We start from the raw sequence: 20,108 nt of genomic DNA, 5'->3' as shown, positions 1-20,108 counted from the left end.
AGACACACACACACACACACAGACACACACACACACACACACACTCAGACAGACACAGAAACACACACAGACAGACAGACACACACACACAGACAGACACACACACGCAGACAGACACACACACGCAGACAGACACACACACGCAGACAGACACACACACGCAGACAGACACACACACGCAGACAGACACACACACGCAGACAGACACACACACGCAGACAGACACACACACGCAGACAGACACACACACACGCAGACAGACACACACACACGCAGACAGACACACACACACTCAGACAGACACACACACACTCAGACAGACACACACTCAGATAGACACACTCAGACACTCAGGCAGACACACACATTCAGACACACACACACACACACTCAGACAGACACACACACACAGACACACACACACACAGACACACACAGACAGACACAGAAACACACACAGACAGACACAGAAACACACACACACACTCAGACAGACACACACACACACTCAGACAGACACACACACACACACACACACAGACAGACACACTCACACACACTCAGACAGACACACACACACACACACACACAAGCACAGAATGCAGTAGAAGAGCACCTCCTCCTCCTCCCCGTAGCCTGTAACTCACATGCAAAGTTCCATTCTACAGCAGCAGCAGGCTAGAGCGAGCTCTGAGGAGGGAGGAGGGAGAAGGGAGGAGGAGAGCGGAGGGAGAAAAGCAAGGAGCTGCAGTGCGGGCGGAATCACTGCTATAGCAGCTGATTGATGGTGCGCCCGATCTCCCCGTTCCCCCTGCCATCTGGCCCCGTTCCCCCTTACCCCTTACCTGCACTCCCACTCAGTTAGGGACCACAATGAAGTAGGTTGCAGTATTGATGAGAGGTACGCACGCCGCCCCCTGGTGTCCATACTCACGAAGCATGCGTACGTACAAAGGGGTATGGTGTAACTAAAAATAAATGTACGTACTTGCGAGTTTACGTAAAGCGGGTGTACGTAAAACGGGGTATGCCTGTATTTATATGTGTTCAGCCTAATAGACATTACTGAAACTTGGCTAACGCCACCTGTTACTATCTCACCTGCTGCACTGTCTTACAGTGGCCTTTCCTTTAGTCATACCCCTGACCAGGGAGCAGACATGGTGGAGGAGGCCTTCTTCTCTCTCATTGATGCACTTTCCAAGTAATACCCCCTTGTCCTTCCCTCTCGTTACCCTCATTTGAAAAAAACACTCCCCTGTCTCTCCGTATTGCAGACAATTTTGTTGCCTGGCTTCCACACCTGCTCATTCCTGACTTCCTCACTCATTCTAGCAGACTTTAATATTCCTATTGATAACCCTAATACTCCAGCTTCCTCTTATTTCCTCTTTGACCTCATTCTTTGGTCTCTGAGCGGTTGTCCAGCTCTGCTTCACATTGTGATGGTTACTTGCTTAATATTATGTTCTGTTGTCTCTGTTCCCTCACTAAATGTCAATGGAGGAAATCACTCTCTAAAGCTGATTTATGCACCGCAAATTAATTCTCTTTGCCTGTAATTCTGCCCAAATCCTTTCTAAACAAAACTACTTTTACTCTCACATATCTACTATCCACCAATTCACAATGTCTGTTTTCAACTTTCAACTCTCTTTGTCCTTCCACCCAAGGTCCCACTTCTGGCCTTATAGCTCAAGATCTAGCTAACCACTTTAGAGATGAAATCAACGCTATTCGACACGACTTTGTCAAGCCACATCCACACCAGTTACCAAGGAGAAAGTCTCCCATCTTCTCCCCTCACCCCCCCTCTACAATTTTCTCTCTCAATCCTCTCATCTCCTGACCTCTCCTCTTTCATTCCAATTGTGTGTAACTGTTTTTCTGCTATTTGCTCGTGGATGTCCCATTATCATCTCTAACCTAACATGTCAAAAACAGAGCTTATCAGTTCCCTTCCTTCTAACCCTACATCTGTACCTAATTTCTCAATTGAATTGTAAGTCTCCACTATACTTTGTAGACTCCAAGCTAGATGCACGGGTGTCATTTTTGTACTCCTCCCTCACCCCTCACAATCAGTACCTCGCCAAATTTTGTTTCCATTTCTGCAATATTGCCAATCTACATCCCTTCCTCACCTTTCTGACCTAATTTCCAAGTTATTTCTCAAATGCAATCTACTTTGTGCTCATGCTCTAGGTCTCTTCACTTCCATGGCAACTAAACCCATGCTAAGCAATCCAACACATGCTATTATGCACTGCAGCAGTTTAGTGAAGGTTATTCTGGTTCCTGAGTATTACTGTTGCCAATCTGTATACTGTATGAAGTCCGTCTCATTATTTTGATTTTGTTGTTGCAGATGGTTGTCAGCATAGCCGAAGACTTGTTACGCACTGCTTCACAAAATAGCAGACTATCGTTACAACGCACGCAGGCTGGATGGCTATTGCTTGGAGCTCTAATGACATTAGGTACGTACGCTGCTCTGCATCTTCTCTGTACCCTTCTTGTTTGAGAGATGCACAAAGTAGAAACCAAGCACAAGGAATACCTGCCTTTGGCTGGGGTTCATCGGGGTATCGCACCTCAATCCGTTGGTAATTGCATCACAGCCGGATGAATCCCTGTCTTGCTATGTAACTCATTTCTATGGCAAAAGTTGAATTTCTGTAACTTGGAATAATAGAAAAGGATAATGGAAAAGTGTGCATCGCTCATAGGCGCTTTTTGGGAACAGAGTAGTTGGGTTAGTGATAATATAATGTGGTGCCTGATCCATAAACCTACTTCCTTTGGATTTATCATCAAGCTAACACTCTCTCTCAGAACCTGAATAGATGGGCTGCTGTAAGCTGAGTACTGCACTGGTTATACCGTCTGAAGCTCCCTCTTATTTAGCTCCCCATAGTCCCCGCATTTTTACAAATAAATGTGAGTGTTGTGAGTACTTGTTTGTTTTTGTTCTTCTCTGTAGTAAAAGCTTGTCATATCCTTGCCAAACATACATGGAGACAAGTCTTGTCTGCTCACATCCTTTCCGTTCACAGTCCATTGCTATAGTCCCTATGGCTTCTCACCAATTTCTTGTCTCAAACTTACACAGGCCCCTCAGTTGTGCGATACCATCTCCCTAAGATGCTTCTGCTTTGGCGAAATGTGTTTCCTCGTTCCTTAAAAGAGTTGGAGGCAGAGAAAGCCAGAGGAGACTCTTTTACTTGGCAGGTGACTCTGGAAGGTCGCGCTGGAGCTCTCTGTGGTAAGAAGCAGGATGGTACACCCCCGATTTCCTTATTGGTGCAGTCCGATTTAGGAATAAAAATGAATTGATGTTTAATTGGGTAATTCTATAGTTCAACGTTTTAGTAGCCGCATTGGTGCTGGAGAAGTGTAAATGTGTTGTAGGCTGTGATACCTTTTTTAGTGGAAAAACAGAGTCCTCCATAGATGAAATTATAGTGTACAGAGCTTTCGAAACTTCAAAAGTTTATTTTTCTAGTGTACAATGAAAATTAAACCTCTGTACACTAACTTAATCTATGAAAAACTCTTTGTCCGCTAAAAGGTATCACAGCCTAATATGGGTCTAGTCTGAGTAATAAAAAATAAATAAAAAAATAGACCTGTATTTAAATATGTAAGCATTTTAAGCTGTTCGGGGAAAGGACTCCTTTTCCTAATGTCTACTTTTATTCCTATCATGTATCTTATTATGATGTCAGGTGTATTACTACTGCAAAGCGCTATGTACTTGGATGGGCGCTATAAAGATGTATGCATGTGTGTGTGTATATATGTATGTGTATATATATATATATATATATATATATATGTATATGTATGTATATATATATATGTGTGTATAAATGTATAGTATACACATTGTTTTGTGTATTATACACACGTTTTTTTAATTTCAGTAATGTTTCAGTTGGATCTATAAATGCCATTAATTAAATGTTTTCCATTTGTACAGCAGACTAAATCATGAATCATCTATGTTAATATATTTTGATGAAACATTGACTTTTTTTCAAGCTATGCGGAGTTTTGTTGCTCACTGCCCTGAGCTGCTCACTGAGGATGTGATCAGGAAGTTGATGACAGTAAGTAATTGGGGCATGGCTGGATAAAATGCTTAAGTTATGCAGTTTAATTAGTCTTTACATCTAAATCTCATTTAAATCAGGAACCTGCATTGAACCATTGAATTTGTATTTATTTTTTTGCGTGCTTGTAATTGGAACCAGGGAAATTTGGTGGAAAAGACAAATAGTTGGTAACTACTACAGATGCAGCGGCCATTATCCGAACATTTACCTGGGTACATTTTGTGTTGTGCCGCGTGTAGGCTGCGATATATTCACAAGTTTTGCCGCTGCAAACGGCCCATCGGATAAACACAGCAGGGGTCCCTGCTGTGTGAATCCTGCCGGGATCTGCCTCTCTGTAATAGACGCGCAGTAAGAGGCTGAATCAGTCACTAACTGCGCACCTCTCATAGGCGATCACGGGGGGGTTTATTTAATTGTAAACATTACAGTATCGTAGCAGGGAGTCTCCGGAGCTGAAACGCATTGGTTTCAAGTCCGGGGATCCCCTGCTTCCCGAGATACAGGCCCCGTTATAGGGTGCCGGTATCTCCTATGCATGGAAATGTCCCGATCACGTGACGCGAGACATTTACATGCATAAGAGATACCGGCACCCCATAACGGGGCCTGTATCTTGGGAAGTAGGGTGTCCCCGGACTTGAAATCAATGCGGTTCAGCTACAGAGACCCCCTGCTACATTACTGTAATGTTTAAAATTAAATAAACCCCCCGCGATCGCCTGTGAGAGGCGCGCACTGTGAGTGTGACTGATTCAGCCTATCTCTTACTGTGCGTCTATTACAGAAAGGCAGACCCCGGTAGGACTCACACAGCAGGGACCCCTGCTGTGTTAATCCGATGGGCCATTATAGTCTGCCCGGCAAAACTTGTGCGGATCACGGTGAGATCTCGAAATCCATTTCGAGATTTGTTCGAATAACGGCCGCTGCATCTATACTTCAGTGTAACAAGCTAATGAAACTCTGTTTTCCAAATAGTGGAGTGTTTCACTGATGTCAGAACTACTGACTAGATCAGCGGTGCGCAAACTGTGGGGCGCGACCCCCAGGGGGGGCGCGACACTGCCGACAAGGGGCGCGGGGTTTACAGAGGCCCCGCGCGCTTCCCGAAGGCACTTAAATTAAGTGCCGGGGGAGCTGCAGGGCCTCTGTAAACCTAACTTACCGTGGCTCCGGCGGCTTCCTCCCTGCAGCGCCATGACAACGCGGCGTCAGAATGACGCTGCGTGGTCATGTGACGTCACGTTGCTATGGCAACGTGACGTCATTACGCCGGAGCGCGGGTAAGTTGGGGTTGGGGGGGACGCGGGAGTGAGGGGACAGCCGTCAGGGGGGCGCAGGGAAAAAAGTTTGCGCCCCCCTGGACTAGATTGCATTTTATTATAAATGCTACCCTCTCACACTGCTTGAATATAGAATATACCATTCTGTTTTTATTGATCACCGCCTGTAACATTATAAAGTAAATATATTAATGAGCAATTTTTGAACTGCAGACCATTCCAAATATATATTGTCCCTGAAACTGAAGTTACATTGCTATCGGAAAATATAGGTCTATTCACACTACTAAACTGGGTGAAAAAAGCTTTTAGGAGATTATTTTAATTAAATTATTGGCACCAATCACAAGTTAGTGTCATTTTTTTTTCCCCCTTCTATTCTTTTCTAAATGACAAAAGTAGTTTTGAAATGACCTGTGTGGCTGATAATACTGTGATGTCACCAATGTTAGTTTACATCTGACATGTGGTATCACAATACACATGTGTTACCAGAGGCACACAGGTGTGCTCCACTATTATTTTATAGAATATATTATTTTGCCACATCCGCATATAATTGGTTAGAAGAGAAAAGTATTCTTGTTCGTACTGTGTGTCCTGCAAAGTGTTTTTAGGCGTTTGGAAAAAATGGGTTAGGTTAAACCAGTAGTTCACAGCCATACTGTATCCCTAAGGAACCACAGATACAACAGATATATTTACTAACTAGTTTTCTGCCATGCGGAAGACTAGTTGGTTCTGTTCATGTGTTCACAACAACAGATTTCTACCTACCCTCTTAATAATGGAGTCACCTACCACCACAGACTTTTTTGTTCTGAGTATCCTGTCCTCTGTGCTGGATGAACAATTTCCCGGGCTGCTAAAGGAATCGGTCTCCCCAGCCTTGCCATTCCTGCCATGACACACCTAATATCTTCACTCAATCTGGCAAATCTATTGGGATCTGTCAACTCAGAACTGGCCTGCCTCTCCCTATTGCCCCTGCTTCTTCTTCTGTTACCCAGCTACCTACCTGTTCCTCACTCACAGCTCCACCATCTGCAACACTAGTCCCAGCTAGGGCTTGCTTTGTGAGCACTAAACTCTGTTAAAGATTGTCAATGGCCCTCAATGTTGCAAATTGCCTCTTCAGATTAGCAATCTGAGACGCCAAAGAAACCACCTACTCACACTTGCCACCGCTGTATGGTCCCTGGAACAGCTGCTCCAAGGGACCAGTACACTGTTTTTTTTTGTTTTGTTTTTTTTTAACCCGATTGTGCCAGTCACATCTGAATGAATTTGGTGTAAATATTATTAGAATATAATCTGATGCTACTGGAAGCTTGGTCCAGCTACTGTGCCTTGAAGACAGAGTTACGAACCAATGAATGAAACTGTTGAAGCTGTGCTCAAACATCTAATAAACCTGTTGACTATTCAAGATAGTTTAGATTTTTTTTTATTTTTAGTTGCAATAAGAGAGCCTGGTTCGGTATAAACTGTCCTTCTGAAATCATTTATTGTGTTTAATGCAAACTTTTTATTTCCCCTCTTGATTTAACTCTATAGCATCCTTTCTGTAATTAAAGCACATGGGACACATCTAAAGGCAAGTGCTGCAATGGTCCGTCTGAGGCTGTATGACATTTTGGCTTTGTTGCCCCCCAAGACGTATGAAGTGTGACAAACGCCCCTCTTTTGTAGTGCTGACGTCTGTCTGGGTTCTTCCCGACACAGTCTTCTAGGGTTAATTATACAACAAACAGGATCATGCAAAGTATTATGCTGCTTAACTCAGGCTTCTGCCTGCTTTATTTTCATCCAATTAAGGTACTGCAGCTTTAACATGTGTAGGTTAGAGGTACTCAGATACTTTCATTCAGCAGTTCACACATTTCAGTGTTACAATATTTCCCACACTGTTATTTCAAGAAATAAAACCAAAATCATATAAGCAAATCCTATCCCTTTCAGGGATCTAACTACACATCAGAATCAGTCTCTCTAACAGCTGCTGGCCAACTAAACTGGTTCCCCAGCTTAAAACAATGCTCTCTCATTTAGGGACACAAGATACAGCAGTCTTTTAGCAACAGCAGTAATCATTTGTTTTGTCTTATCTGTTCGTGGTGTCCAGGCAAATCCTCTGGTACTGTCATACGTGGAGAGGCCGTCAACCTCGATACTGGATGCAGGAGAGTAGCGACACCCCCAGCCCCCAGGCTCTAAGGAGAGAGAGTGAAATGCAAAACCTCTCTGCTCTAAATACCTGTGCATGTGATTAGAAGAGCAGGTAAGGGAGAACTAGAGCCATTGTAATCTGTGGTCTGGATTTTCCATCCAGCTGCCTGAGTTAATGTGAAGCTGTGGAACGGATCATTTTTAACTATTCCTGCACTTTCTGCTCTAAAACGGGGCAGAAAGCTGCCTAACATCTTTGGACTATGTCACATATCCCCCTCCCCAGCTCACACCTACTGGGGTGAGCGGCCATGGACCTCACTGGGGTGAGCGTCCTACCTGAAATACTTGAGCTAACTCCTCAGTACAACATTAAGTATTCACATGATACGAATATGAACTTTTTCCATGGCAATTATGGACAATAGGTTTCGTCATAAGAGACTATACTTGGCAAACATATTTTGAAAAATAAGTGTCTAGCACACATTCTTACAACCCAGGATATGCTAAATATATTCACAAAACCAAACAATTTCTATTATCTCCCTGAGTTTTTCTACTGTAGAATATGAACCTCATTATATATTTACCAACCGAAAGGGCCATCAACCCTGTATATTAATTTGTAGTTTAGCTACATTTTCAACACAGAGAACCAATATAACACTGTAACATTGACAAAATGCTTATTCTAGAGGCCTAATATACCTTAACTACAATAGCTTATTTGCATAGTTAAGTGTCCGTGACATAGTCCACACGTGTAATAACAAAAAAATATCGGTCAATTCCCCAAACACATTTTTTTTTCTTTGACTTCCAGTCCATTACATTTCCTGACTTTATTTCATAGGCCGCTGCAAACTGCAAATGACTGGACTGTTTCTTTAGCTTCTGACGGAACTCTGGGGCCGGATAGTCTTTGTCTTTATATTGTGGCCCAGAGTGGCGAGATCCGGAAAAATTAAAGGCCAGCGTTGACCTTCGTCGCTTTTGATTTGCGACCTTTGAACCTTTATGGTACTTAGAAGATGAAGCACTGATTACCTGGAGCACCTTCACCTTGATGGGGCTCTCACTAACTCCGGCTGTACCCTGTGGTATTTTACCTTTGCAGCCGGCAGGCATGTAGTCTTGGACCTCTCTTTCCTGAGGTCTACATTTATTCAGGCGGAAGTACCGCTGGATAACCAGTGACGCATTTCTCAGGGTTTGATAGCGAATCCTGTTCTGTGTCATCCTAGTCAAAGACTGGATTTTTATAGTTGCTCCTTTCATAATGAGGAACCTGTTTCGTACCATGCGGGCACGGTAGAATGATTGAAGAACACAGGCTGCTTTATTCCGGTGATTGAACCGACGAATTTTCATCCCTCTGTAGGCAGCCTGTAGGATGATAGTTGCGGCGCGTTTACGCCGATAATTTTCTCTTTCCCTTCTTCCTTGGACAAGAGCTTTGCAGTGCTTCTGAATTATTCTAATGCTTTTCTCCTTTTTCAAAATGTTAAGTTCCTCCACGAGAGAATTCTGTTTTGTGCATACATGTCGCAATTCTGTTCTCAGAGCGTCCATTTCTTCCTGGTGCTGGCTCTGAGTGTGCATCAGTGCTTCCTGCACTTCTAATTTTTCCTGAGTCAACTGTTTCTTTACTTTTTCTGCTTGGTCAGTCAAATCTGAATTTTCCAATTTCAGAGTCTCATTTTCTTGCTTTACAGTCTCTAACTCACTTAGGGCATTCTCATGGGTTTGCTTCAACATTCCCAGCTCTGTGTTCAGACCGTGGCCCTCCAGGCGTAAGTGTTGCACCTCTGTGCTGAGCGCATGAACCTCTTGTAGAGCCTTCCCGTATTTCTGTTTTAGGATAGCAATCAATTTGTCAGACTTAATCTGTTTTTCATCCATGGTGGCAATTACGGTGTTGGCCTTTTCCAGATTAGTCGTCACCTCTTCCAGCTCACTCCGTAAGAGAGACTCTGTTTTCTTCAAAGCCTCGTGCTCTTGTAAAGCTGGGAGTATACACCTCTGTAACTCGGCGTTCGGTTCTCGCTCCTTGTTCCAACATTCTCGCACCTTATTGTTAGATTCTTTCTCCTTCTTCCAACATTCTCGCTCCTTCATCAATCCCTGCCGCAGGACTTCATAATCATGGCGGGCAGCTTGGAGTGCAGAAACCAAAGCCTCTTTATCCTGGTTCAAGGATTCAGCTTCCCTTTGCTCCTCCTTTTCCTTTGCCACTGTTCCCGTGACAATTCTGCTGGTCACTCCGGTATGCAGCACATCTTGGCGCCTTTCTGACGCATGTCCTGATAGCGCAGGTTCAAGTGGCTCGGTCACTTCCCCTGTGACTTGAGGGACAGTTTTCTTTTTCTTCTTCTTTCTTTTTGCTTTATTAGCTCCAGAGATATCAGTGGTACTGGGCACACGCTCACTGGTATCAGCTTCCACATCTTGCTTGCACACATAGGGCGTTGCTTGTTTTTGCAGCTGTTTGTCTTTGAAAATTTTGGGGCACACATCTTCCATGTGACCTACTTTATGACAGGCCCAGCATACTAAATTCATCTGTGGGTACGGCTCTCCTCCAGGGGCCACATACGAGTCGCCATCATCATCATCATCGTATGGCCTGAAGGGACACTGCTTTTCATGATTATGTACATTACAAAACAAACATTTCACGTCGGCCATTTTAGAAACCCGGCAGGGACAATCTGCTAGCTGCAATTTCACTCACTTCAGCAACTTGCATACAGCACTTGCTAGCTGCAAATTCACTCACTTCAGCAAAAGGCATTAGCTTTACAAACAGCACTGGCAAGATGCAATTTTTTTTTTTTTTCTTCAGCGAAACATTTTGGTTTTCTGTTTGGGTTCAAGTGCTATTGCATCCACACTTCGCACATTCTCTGTGTATGCTAGAAGCACAACTGATATACACAGTGGGACAGACTTCACTCATAGCATCTGTACTTTAGTTCAGCTGGGCGGCCATTTTAAACCCCCGCATTTATTTGCAAACCCACAGACTTTTTAGTGTCGACCCGCATTCTCCACCATATGTGACAAACGCCCCTCTTTTGTAGTGCTGACGTCTGTCTGGGTTCTTCCCGACACAGTCTTCTAGGGTTAATTATACAACAAACAGGATCATGCAAAGTATTATGCTGCTTAACTCAGGCTTCTGCCTGCTTTATTTTCATCCAATTAAGGTACTGCAGCTTTAACATGTGTAGGTTAGAGGTACTCAGATACTTTCATTCAGCAGTTCACACATTTCAGTGTTACAATATTTCCCACACTGTTATTTCAAGAAATAAAACCAAAATCATATAAGCAAATCCTATCCCTTTCAGGGATCTAACTACACATCAGAATCAGTCTCTCTAACAGCTGCTGGCCAACTAAACTGGTTCCCCAGCTTAAAACAATGCTCTCTCATTTAGGGACACAAGATACAGCAGTCTTTTAGCAACAGCAGTAATCATTTGTTTTGTCTTATCTGTTCGTGGTGTCCAGGCAAATCCTCTGGTACTGTCATACGTGGAGAGGCCGTCAACCTCGATACTGGATGCAGGAGAGTAGCGACACCCCCAGCCCCCAGGCTCTAAGGAGAGAGAGTGAAATGCAAAACCTCTCTGCTCTAAATACCTGTGCATGTGATTAGAAGAGCAGGTAAGGGAGAACTAGAGCCATTGTAATCTGTGGTCTGGATTTTCCATCCAGCTGCCTGAGTTAATGTGAAGCTGTGGAACGGATCATTTTTAACTATTCCTGCACTTTCTGCTCTAAAACGGGGCAGAAAGCTGCCTAACATCTTTGGACTATGTCACAGAAGGTAAAGATAACCTCTTAATGTTCTCTTTTTTTAAGAATGGCTAAGTTGATATAGAAAACTTGGTGGACTTCTAGCTCCAGGATCTTAACTGGGAACAACAATGTTTTTGAGCCTCAGGAAGAAACAATAAAATGTGACAAGATTCTCGTATTGGAATTGTCATTCTCAACTTCTTGTTTTTGACCTTGGTATTCACGAATAAAGGTCCCTACCCCTCTCCTCTCCCCCCCCCCCACCAGTTCTCACATCCTGTGTGATAGGAACATAGAATGAGCCTCTAATTTGTATCTGCAATGGTATTTTGTTTTAATTTATTAACAGTTTTCTTATCTCTTCTAAATATTCATGTATACCTAAATATCCATTCTTTTGTATAGGAAACTTCAACGTGCTTCTTCGTGAGCTAGTGGCAGAGTTCACCTTAACCGACAACTCTTCCAATACCACCACATCCCTCCTCCGCTCTCTGTGTCACTATGATGACAGTGTGCTGCTTGGCTCGTGGCTGCAGGAGACTGACCACAAATCCATTGAAGATCAGGTATGGGATTGATGTGGAGTGACAAACAATATTTCTCACCCCCCTCCCCTCCCCCTACAAAAGGTAGCGAATGATCTTGATTGTTGCATGATCAGTGTGGTCCCAAATTGAACGAACCAAGTTAAAGCTGGGTGATGCCTTCACAAAACAATCGTACCGAAATGAGTGTTAAATTATTTTTGTAAGCTTATTGTGAAAAGGCACTGTCGCTGGAAGTGTATGATGGGGTTTACTACCCTTATTTCTGCTTACATTTCCAGTTTCCCAGTTTGTCATTTGACTCAGTGGGCATGTATAATTCTGGTTATTTTACCCCTGTGATGGAACAGACCAGATTGGGTCATCCCCCTTTCAGCGTTCGTATTTTAGAATTCTTTATAATTATTCCTATTCTTTCGCCCTCATTGGGCGAGCTGCTCACGTGACGCATCAGTGAGCAGCTATATCAAATTTGGTTGTCTCGCCAAGCAGGTAAGCGCCACGCTCGCTCACGCTGGCCACACACATTGCAGCAATGTGTTTCATCGCGGCCAGCGGGAGCGCCCGCTCAGCGCCACCCTGGACAAGGCCTAAGACTTGTCTTTGGCTTGTTTCTTGTAAGGTCAGTCTTATTTTTCCCAGTTGGCTGTACAGCTTCCATCTTAAGACCAGAGAATTGTTTTCTCATTGGTTGGTACAGTACTCGCAACCTTCAAGGGGGGGGAGGGGGCAGAGAGGGTTTATGGGGGATTGTGACACAGATGTTTTATTCTGTTGCTGCTTTTATTAATTGATATTTGCATGTTGTGCAGCTGCAGCCCAACAGTGCATCTGGAAGTGGGGCTTTAGAACATGACCCTTCCTCAATATATCTGCGCATCCCAGCCGGAGAAGCTGTGCCTGGCCCCCTCCCGCTAGGAGTGTCTGTGATCGATGCTTCTGTGGCTCTCTTTGGGGTGGTGTTCCCTCACGTGTCATCCAAGCACAGGTCAGTGTGGCATTTCAATTTGCGGCAGCAAATTGGGAAGCAGTTGCTAAAGCAACTGGGTCACTTTCAGGTGAGTGTTACTGAAGGCAGAGTTTCTGCAAAGGAGACGTCCTAGCAAAATGTGATGCTAGTTCAAGCTCTAAACCAGGGGTGCGCAAACTGGGGGGTGCGCCCCCTAGGGGGGACGTTGTGTTTACACAGGCCCAGTGCTTCCCCGAATGCATTTAAATTAAATGCTAGGGGGCCGCACAAGGCCTCTGTAAATTCCCTTACCTTGATTTGGCTTCCAGCAATATGACTCGATGGCAACCCGGCGTCAAATGATGCTGTGGGGTCACGTGACGTTGTGTTGCTATGGCAACATGACGTCACATGACTCTGCTTCGTCATTTGATGCCGGAGCCGAGTGGGAGGAGGGTGGGGGGGCGCGAGCAGGGGGGGAGATCAGGCCTATTCTCCGTTCTGGAAGAACATTTAGAGCATCAATTTAAAAACATAATTTCTTGTTGTATTTCAAAAAAAAAATCTCTCTTGCCGTTGAATTTTAATATTGTTTTATTTTAATGTTCTGTGTTTTTGTTTTGTTTTTAAACAATACCTTTTGCAGGTTTTTTTTTTCCTGCAATGTTGACACGTTCAAATTTGCTCCTACTTTGCGTTCAGCTATGTAACTCTTAACATTGGCATTTATAAAACAAAGCCCAGTTACTAAATATATATATATATTTCTCAAAAGAATTGGTGTGCACACCTGTAACACCTCCAAATTACACGTGAGAATAATATAACATGTAATAGTGCTCCTAGTAGGTGCTGCTTATTATCTAAGGTCCCACAAGATCCTCAAGAGAGAAATATAAAGAGAAATGACAGAAGCGCAAATAACTAGGAAAAAGATATACATACTAAATAAATAGTAAAAAGGGAAAATGAAGACTATTCTACTAAGTCGAAATCAGAGGTGAATGTCCAATTCAATGAACAGAGAAGAAAACCGGTCCTGAAAATTAATAATAGCACAATATGGTGAAGTACTGTAAAAAAAAGGTTTACTACCCAAAAATAAAATGCCACTTACAATCTGGCAGAGTAAAATCGCGCTGTGAGCAACATCCCAATACAGCAATCTGCTCCATGTCGGCTGACGCCGCTTGTTCGGATGGTAAGTAGTCTCTGGTCACACAGCACGCTCTGTCGATTCAGACCACCTAGTCACCAGTCGATTAAGTTAGGGGGCGTGACGGGGCCTGTGCATTGGAGTTGATGCAACTACAGACACAGCTGTGAGGTTTCCACTCCAATGCACAGGCGCCGTCACTCCCCCTGATGTAATCGACTGGTGACGAGGTGGTACGCACAACTTCAGCTTGCCCCGGTGCCGGGAAACAATTACTCTTGCTACATCTGTATAATGTGGTCTCCTTTTTCATTACTTGGCCATTTTGTTCAGCTGCTGCTGCAATTCCTGCTTTCTCATTGTGCCTACGGGTAGTAATAATAAATGATGGATATGAAATGAATGGTCTGTTTAGTGTCGAATTTTGCTGTGTAAGACCCATTGCAACAAGTTGCTGTTGTGTTTTTGTGTTTATTACAGGCTGCAAATGTTGGATCATTTTGCTGAATGTGTCAAGCAAGCTAAAGGAGTTCGCCAGCAGGCTGTGCAGCTGAATATTTTCACAGCTGTGCTTAGTGCACTAAAGGTAGGGACAATACCATACTGATAAATAACATGTAAAATGTACATATGTTTATCACCTCTCTCTGTGATGCACAGAGGATATTTCAAGAATGTAAGGTTTTCTTTGAGGCTTACAGCTCATAACCTGTGTATCGTCTACATACTTTCAATCTATACATTTTATTTCACTTTTAGTGGCAATCAGTGATACCCCTAGGTTAAGCTCCCATTCTAGATCAACATACAAACAGGAAGGGTCTTGAACGTAAATGGAAAACTCCTCTGCACAATCCACAGGAATAATGAGGGAGCAGTGTATTTTTTTAAGTTCCAAATTATTTTCAATCTTTTTTACAGGCCTACAGAAGTAGCCAGTGTAACATCACCCGGCAGCAGGAAATCTCTCCATGGGGGATCCATCAAAAACAAAAAAGTTACCACCACCCTCCCCCCACACACAGAGAGCCATAGCTTTTATGGAGCAACAGCATTTTGCTTTTCTTCGTCCGGCTCTGGCGACAGTCTGGCTACATCTGTACAACAGATGAACAAATGGATAGATATTTCGTTATCACAATAATTTAAACTCGTACTGACACAATGATTATATTGTAACATTACATGCAGTAAAATTGGCTAATTTAAAATTACTATTTTTACTAACATGATACCAGTTTAATTGTTATTGATTATATTGAAACATACCTTACCCACATGTAGGACAAAGATAGGGCGGCACTCTGTATTTCTCAGACAGTAAAAAAATTGTTTCCTCATGAGTACATCACAAAGGATTTCAGAATTTTTCCACTAGGCTGTGACAACTGTGCTGAATAGCATAAAAGAGAAATGTATTCATGCATCCTTAAAATCGATCAAGAAACTTCTCAACAGGTTACAATGCGCATTGTCAGTGGATGTCCGGTTGCTACAAATATCACATGATATTTATTGTCAAAATGTCAAGAGCTAAAAAAAATTATGTTTTGATTTTTGTTTTGGTTGTAAAATATTTTCGTGTTTTGGTTTGACAAAAATTCCATTTGGACCGTGTCCATCCTTAGTATATACAGATGTAGTAAAGTTTATTGCATTAAAGTGGGATATTCTGCGTTATAGTGTGATATGTTATCAGCAGGAGCAATTAAATCTTCTACATCTGTTCTAACCTGGGTGGATTTTTTAACAGGATGACAAGATCCTAGATGAACAACGCACACATTTTTACAGATGACGTTAGAAATTTTAGCGGAAGCAACAAAAAATGTAGTAATAAAGTTCAAATGTATTGAATTATGAGATGATACTTTGTCAGGGCTCCCTGCTTTTGGTCCATCCAATTGAGAAAATATACTGTATACGAGAGATCGGTTTGTAAGGTTTATTTCCCATCTGAGAAATACAGAGTAACATCGTCATATTTGCACTGCAAGTGGGTAAGGTTAGTTTGGTATGACCATGAGCATTATACTACTATGAATCTGCACTGCTCCTTGCCTGAACTGTTAAAGCACAATTTTCAGCATAGAGATCATTAATATTTTTTGGCTGGTTTGCATATGGTACATTAGTAGTTTGCCCATATTCTAGATAAAAATGAAAGCAACAATATTGCAGTTTGAAGATACACTAAGGCCTTGGGAAATGGGAAATGTAACTTAAATAATAAAGCCTGCTCTATTAAAAAAGTTATCTCAACCGGTTACGGTATCAAGAAGAGTTTATGGAAATATATGTAACATTGCAAGAGGCAAGTTGCGGTTTGCATGGTAATTTAATTTTGAATAGCTTACTTTTACTGTATGTGCGCTACCTGAAAGATACATTAGTATGTACTTTTGTTTTCAACTACAGCCTAAATTAACTCAAATTAGACCTGTGATACCATAAAGAATTCAAATTATCCTTTCAGCACATGTGATATCAAGTATCTGGTGAGCTGTACCAATCTCCAGCAAAGTGAAGAGTAATTCAAATAGTTATTCTGTTTTTTGTCAACTTTTTAAATATATGTTATTGTTTATGTTCTCTAGACGGCATAGACATGCATCATATGAGGTGTTTGAGTCTGGAATTCATTATGCCTGGGAACTATATTAGTATCTCGTTATTGTGAACTTATTTTGCTTTACCTTTATCAGCGTATGTGATTGAGAGAAGATAAGAAGTAGAAATATGTGAAAGTTGGAGGATTTTTGAAATTCATCAAGCATCAATTATGAATATCTTACTTAGAAAGCATCTTGACACCAACTTTCACAAGAAAGTTTTTCTGCCAGTTCTGTGGTGGCATATAATGTATCTCCATTTGCTTGATATACTGTATCTCCATATGCTTCCTATACTGTACCTCAATGTGTGTCATATACTGTGCCTTCATGATCTTCATATACTGTATCTCCATATGCTTCATATACTGTATCTCCATGTACTTAATAATTATACCTCCATGGGCTTCTGATTCTATACAGTATCTCATTGTGCTTCCCATACGGTACCTTCAAGTGATTCCAATATTGTACATTACGTGCTTCCTATAGTGTACCTCCATATGCTTCCTATACTGTACCTCCATGTGCTTAGTATACTGTACCAACATGTACTTCCTATACTGTACCTCCATGTTCTTCATATACTGTACCTCCATGTGCTTCCTGTACCGCTCCTGCATGTACTTCCTATACTGTATTTCCATGTGCTTTATATGCCCCAAACCCACCTTAGCAAACTTGACACCCTCTACAATTCAATTTGTCATTTCGTTCTCCAATGCAACTACAACACACATCACTGCGAAATGCTCAAAGAACTAGATTGGTCATCACTCGAGTCTAGGTGCAAAGTTCACCTTTTCTGTCTTGCCTTCAAATACTTTCTGGTCAAGCTATCTATGTGAACAAGCTCCTCACCCCTACCACATGCAGCACTTATCATCTGAGATCAGACTCCAAAAGACTGTTCATGGTCCCAAGGCTCAACAAAGTATCCGGCCGCACCTCCTTCTCTTACCGTGCACCCCAAAACTGGAAAAACATACTGGAGACTCTCACATCCGCCACCAGTCTAAGTTCTTTCAAAACTAAGGCTGTCTCACATTTTAATCTGGTCTGTAACTGTTACATAAGCTTATAATATACATCTTCTCTAACTGTGCATGCAATCTATTGTACAGTATATAATGTATACCCTGTTCATTTATGTAACTGTATTTGTAACCATGTATTATTTGTCATATTAACTATGTCCAGGACATACTTGAAAACGAGAGGTAACTCTCAATGTATTACTTCCTGGTAAAACATTTTATAAATAAATAAATAAAATAATACAGTGCAGTACATCCATATGCTTTATATGCTGTACCTCCATGTGGTTCCTATACTGTAACTCCATGTGATTCCTTACAGCACCTCCCATGTGCGTCATATACTGTACCTCCATGTGCTTCCTATACTGCTCCTCCATGTATTTCCATGTGCTTCAAATACTGTACATACATTTATTTATTTATTTATTTATTTATGGGAAAGGGTAGTATGTTTTTCCCCACCAATCTAATGAATCGTTTTATGATCATTGTGTTCTACCTTTGGCACCCTGGCATAAATATACTTTATTGATGTTTCCCAGCAATCTGCATTCAAGTTTACTCAAATTAAATACATAAAACATACACAATGTGAAATAAAATTGTAAATTAAATCAGTGGGTTTTGACCTTATGATTTTTAGTTTTTTTTACATTGTTATGTTAAAGCTTGGGTTATGTCGAGATGTAAAAAATGATGGTCTTTAATATGGGCATTTTTTTTAGTTGATTTTTGACAATGGAGAAATTACACAATCTGTCTGATTCATTAGTAAATGATTTGCAGATCCCCATAGTTTAAACTCCCTGCTCAGATATATTGAATTATTATACTGACTATATTTAGGAACTTTACGCAAGAAAAACATTTCTGACTAATACTTGATAACAGTATACATTCCAAATTTACATATAAGAAACTCAAATAATTATTAGTTTATGATATCTAGTGGTACCAATGTACTTTAATTCAAATTGCACACACTGAAAAATACAGCACTTGTTCTAGACCAGGGGTGCGCAAAGTTTCTGCGCTGCGCCCCCCTGCCTCCCAGCCCCGGCACTTGCCCCCTCCCCCCTTTCGTGTGAACCGGCGTCAAATGACGCCACGGGTCATGTGACATTACGTCACGTGACCCCGCTGCGTCATTTGATGCCGCATTGCCATGGCGATTCGTCCAGAAGCCAGCTGAATCCCGGTAAATTTAAGTTGCAGAGGCCTTTAATTTAAAAGCCTAGGGGAAGAGCGTGGGGCCTCTGCAACCCTCTGCGCCCCCCAAAAAAATCCCGCGCCCCCCCCCCCCCAGTTTGCGCACCCCTGTTCTAGACAAAGAGTTTTCAATGCATTCAATTCATTTTTTAACACCACAAGAGTAGGAAGCTAAAGTCACATGTTCAAGGTCATACAAAGCTGGCATTGGGCCTAAAAAAAGTAATTAAGAGCAATATAGTTATAGTATCTAAAAGGAGGGACATTATTTGCCATAAACAAAGGAAGACATAGTCACTTATAAAAAAAAAAATACAATAGGTCACTGCAATAACACAAAAGTCAGCTAATAATAACTCCAGGAGTCAGAGCCAACATACACTATGGTTTAGGAGTGGTACTGAGATTGCCACAGAGACTTCAGCTCATTTACACCATACATTTGTGATGTGAGTAATTTTGTAAACATAGCAAAGGAAGTGCATTTTTAATATGTTACAACCAATAGTTTTAGCACATGGTTAAGCCTTTTCTATATTGCTCATATCTGTATTCTGTGCTATAAATACAGTGGCGGCCGATCTGAGTCTAAAATGGCTAGATCAGCGGCTCTCAGATTATCCCGGTTAGGTGCGTTTTTTTGTCATTTTCACCCGGAGTGAACTGCGTTATTTTCGCGCTTGTAATATTAGCATTTTATTCTCGCTGTCTGCAATACTGCAATGCCGTGTAAAAACTCAGGGGAGCTGTTGTCTTGGAAGTCTAATACCTTTGCGGTTCAACATACGTCAGTACACAGTCTGTGTGCGCGCGCAGTAATTGTAAATTTGCATATTTAAAGTATACATGCATTTGCAGTGCTGTGCTGCTGTATGGTATGTCACATTTGAAAATTGTTGAAACGCATAGGTGTGTACAGTACTGTAACAGTGTCACATTTCGGCATATACAGCGCTCTCCCCTCGCTCAGGATAATTAACTAAACTGCAGGGTATTTCAACTTCTTATCTTCTGTGCAATGCAGTACATCTCTCCCACACCATTCCTTTGAACGTGTGTCTGGTTTCAATCACATCCCTGCTTGACAGCAGGAATTTACTGCGCATGTGCCTGCAACTTCGCCCACCACTGCTTGCTTGCCTGAGTGAGTGAGTGACCAAAAAAAAAATTAAAAATTAAAAAAAAAATTATTGTAATTTTTTTTTCTCCAC

The 20,108-nt window shown here is 42.0% G+C and overlaps 1 protein-coding gene across 1 annotated transcript in view; it reads left to right on the top strand.

Annotated features, from left to right (window-relative positions):
• Window positions 1–18,302, top strand: part of LOC142496684 (HEAT repeat-containing protein 5B-like) — a gene marked incomplete at its 5' end in the record, with an annotated part of 43,047 nt that extends 24,745 nt beyond the window's left edge. Inside the window, 9 exons of the mRNA XM_075603490.1 lie at window positions 2,369–2,480; window positions 3,113–3,265; window positions 4,045–4,112; window positions 7,530–7,592; window positions 11,447–11,450; window positions 11,789–11,952; window positions 12,744–12,919; window positions 14,517–14,622; window positions 14,958–18,302. Coding sequence (XP_075459605.1) covers window positions 2,369–2,480; window positions 3,113–3,265; window positions 4,045–4,112; window positions 7,530–7,592; window positions 11,447–11,450; window positions 11,789–11,952; window positions 12,744–12,919; window positions 14,517–14,622; window positions 14,958–15,071 — 960 coding nt within the window. The remainder of the gene's footprint in view (window positions 1–2,368; window positions 2,481–3,112; window positions 3,266–4,044; window positions 4,113–7,529; window positions 7,593–11,446; window positions 11,451–11,788; window positions 11,953–12,743; window positions 12,920–14,516; window positions 14,623–14,957) is intronic.
• Between the last annotated feature and the right edge of the window lie 1,806 nt (window positions 18,303–20,108).

The sequence above is a fragment of the Ascaphus truei genome, chromosome 1 (genome assembly GCF_040206685.1).
Source record: "Ascaphus truei isolate aAscTru1 chromosome 1, aAscTru1.hap1, whole genome shotgun sequence".
In the NCBI taxonomy this organism is placed as follows: domain Eukaryota; kingdom Metazoa; phylum Chordata; class Amphibia; order Anura; family Ascaphidae; genus Ascaphus; species Ascaphus truei.
Note: the sequence above shows the minus strand (reverse complement) of the source record. Positions and strands in the feature narration are given on the sequence as shown.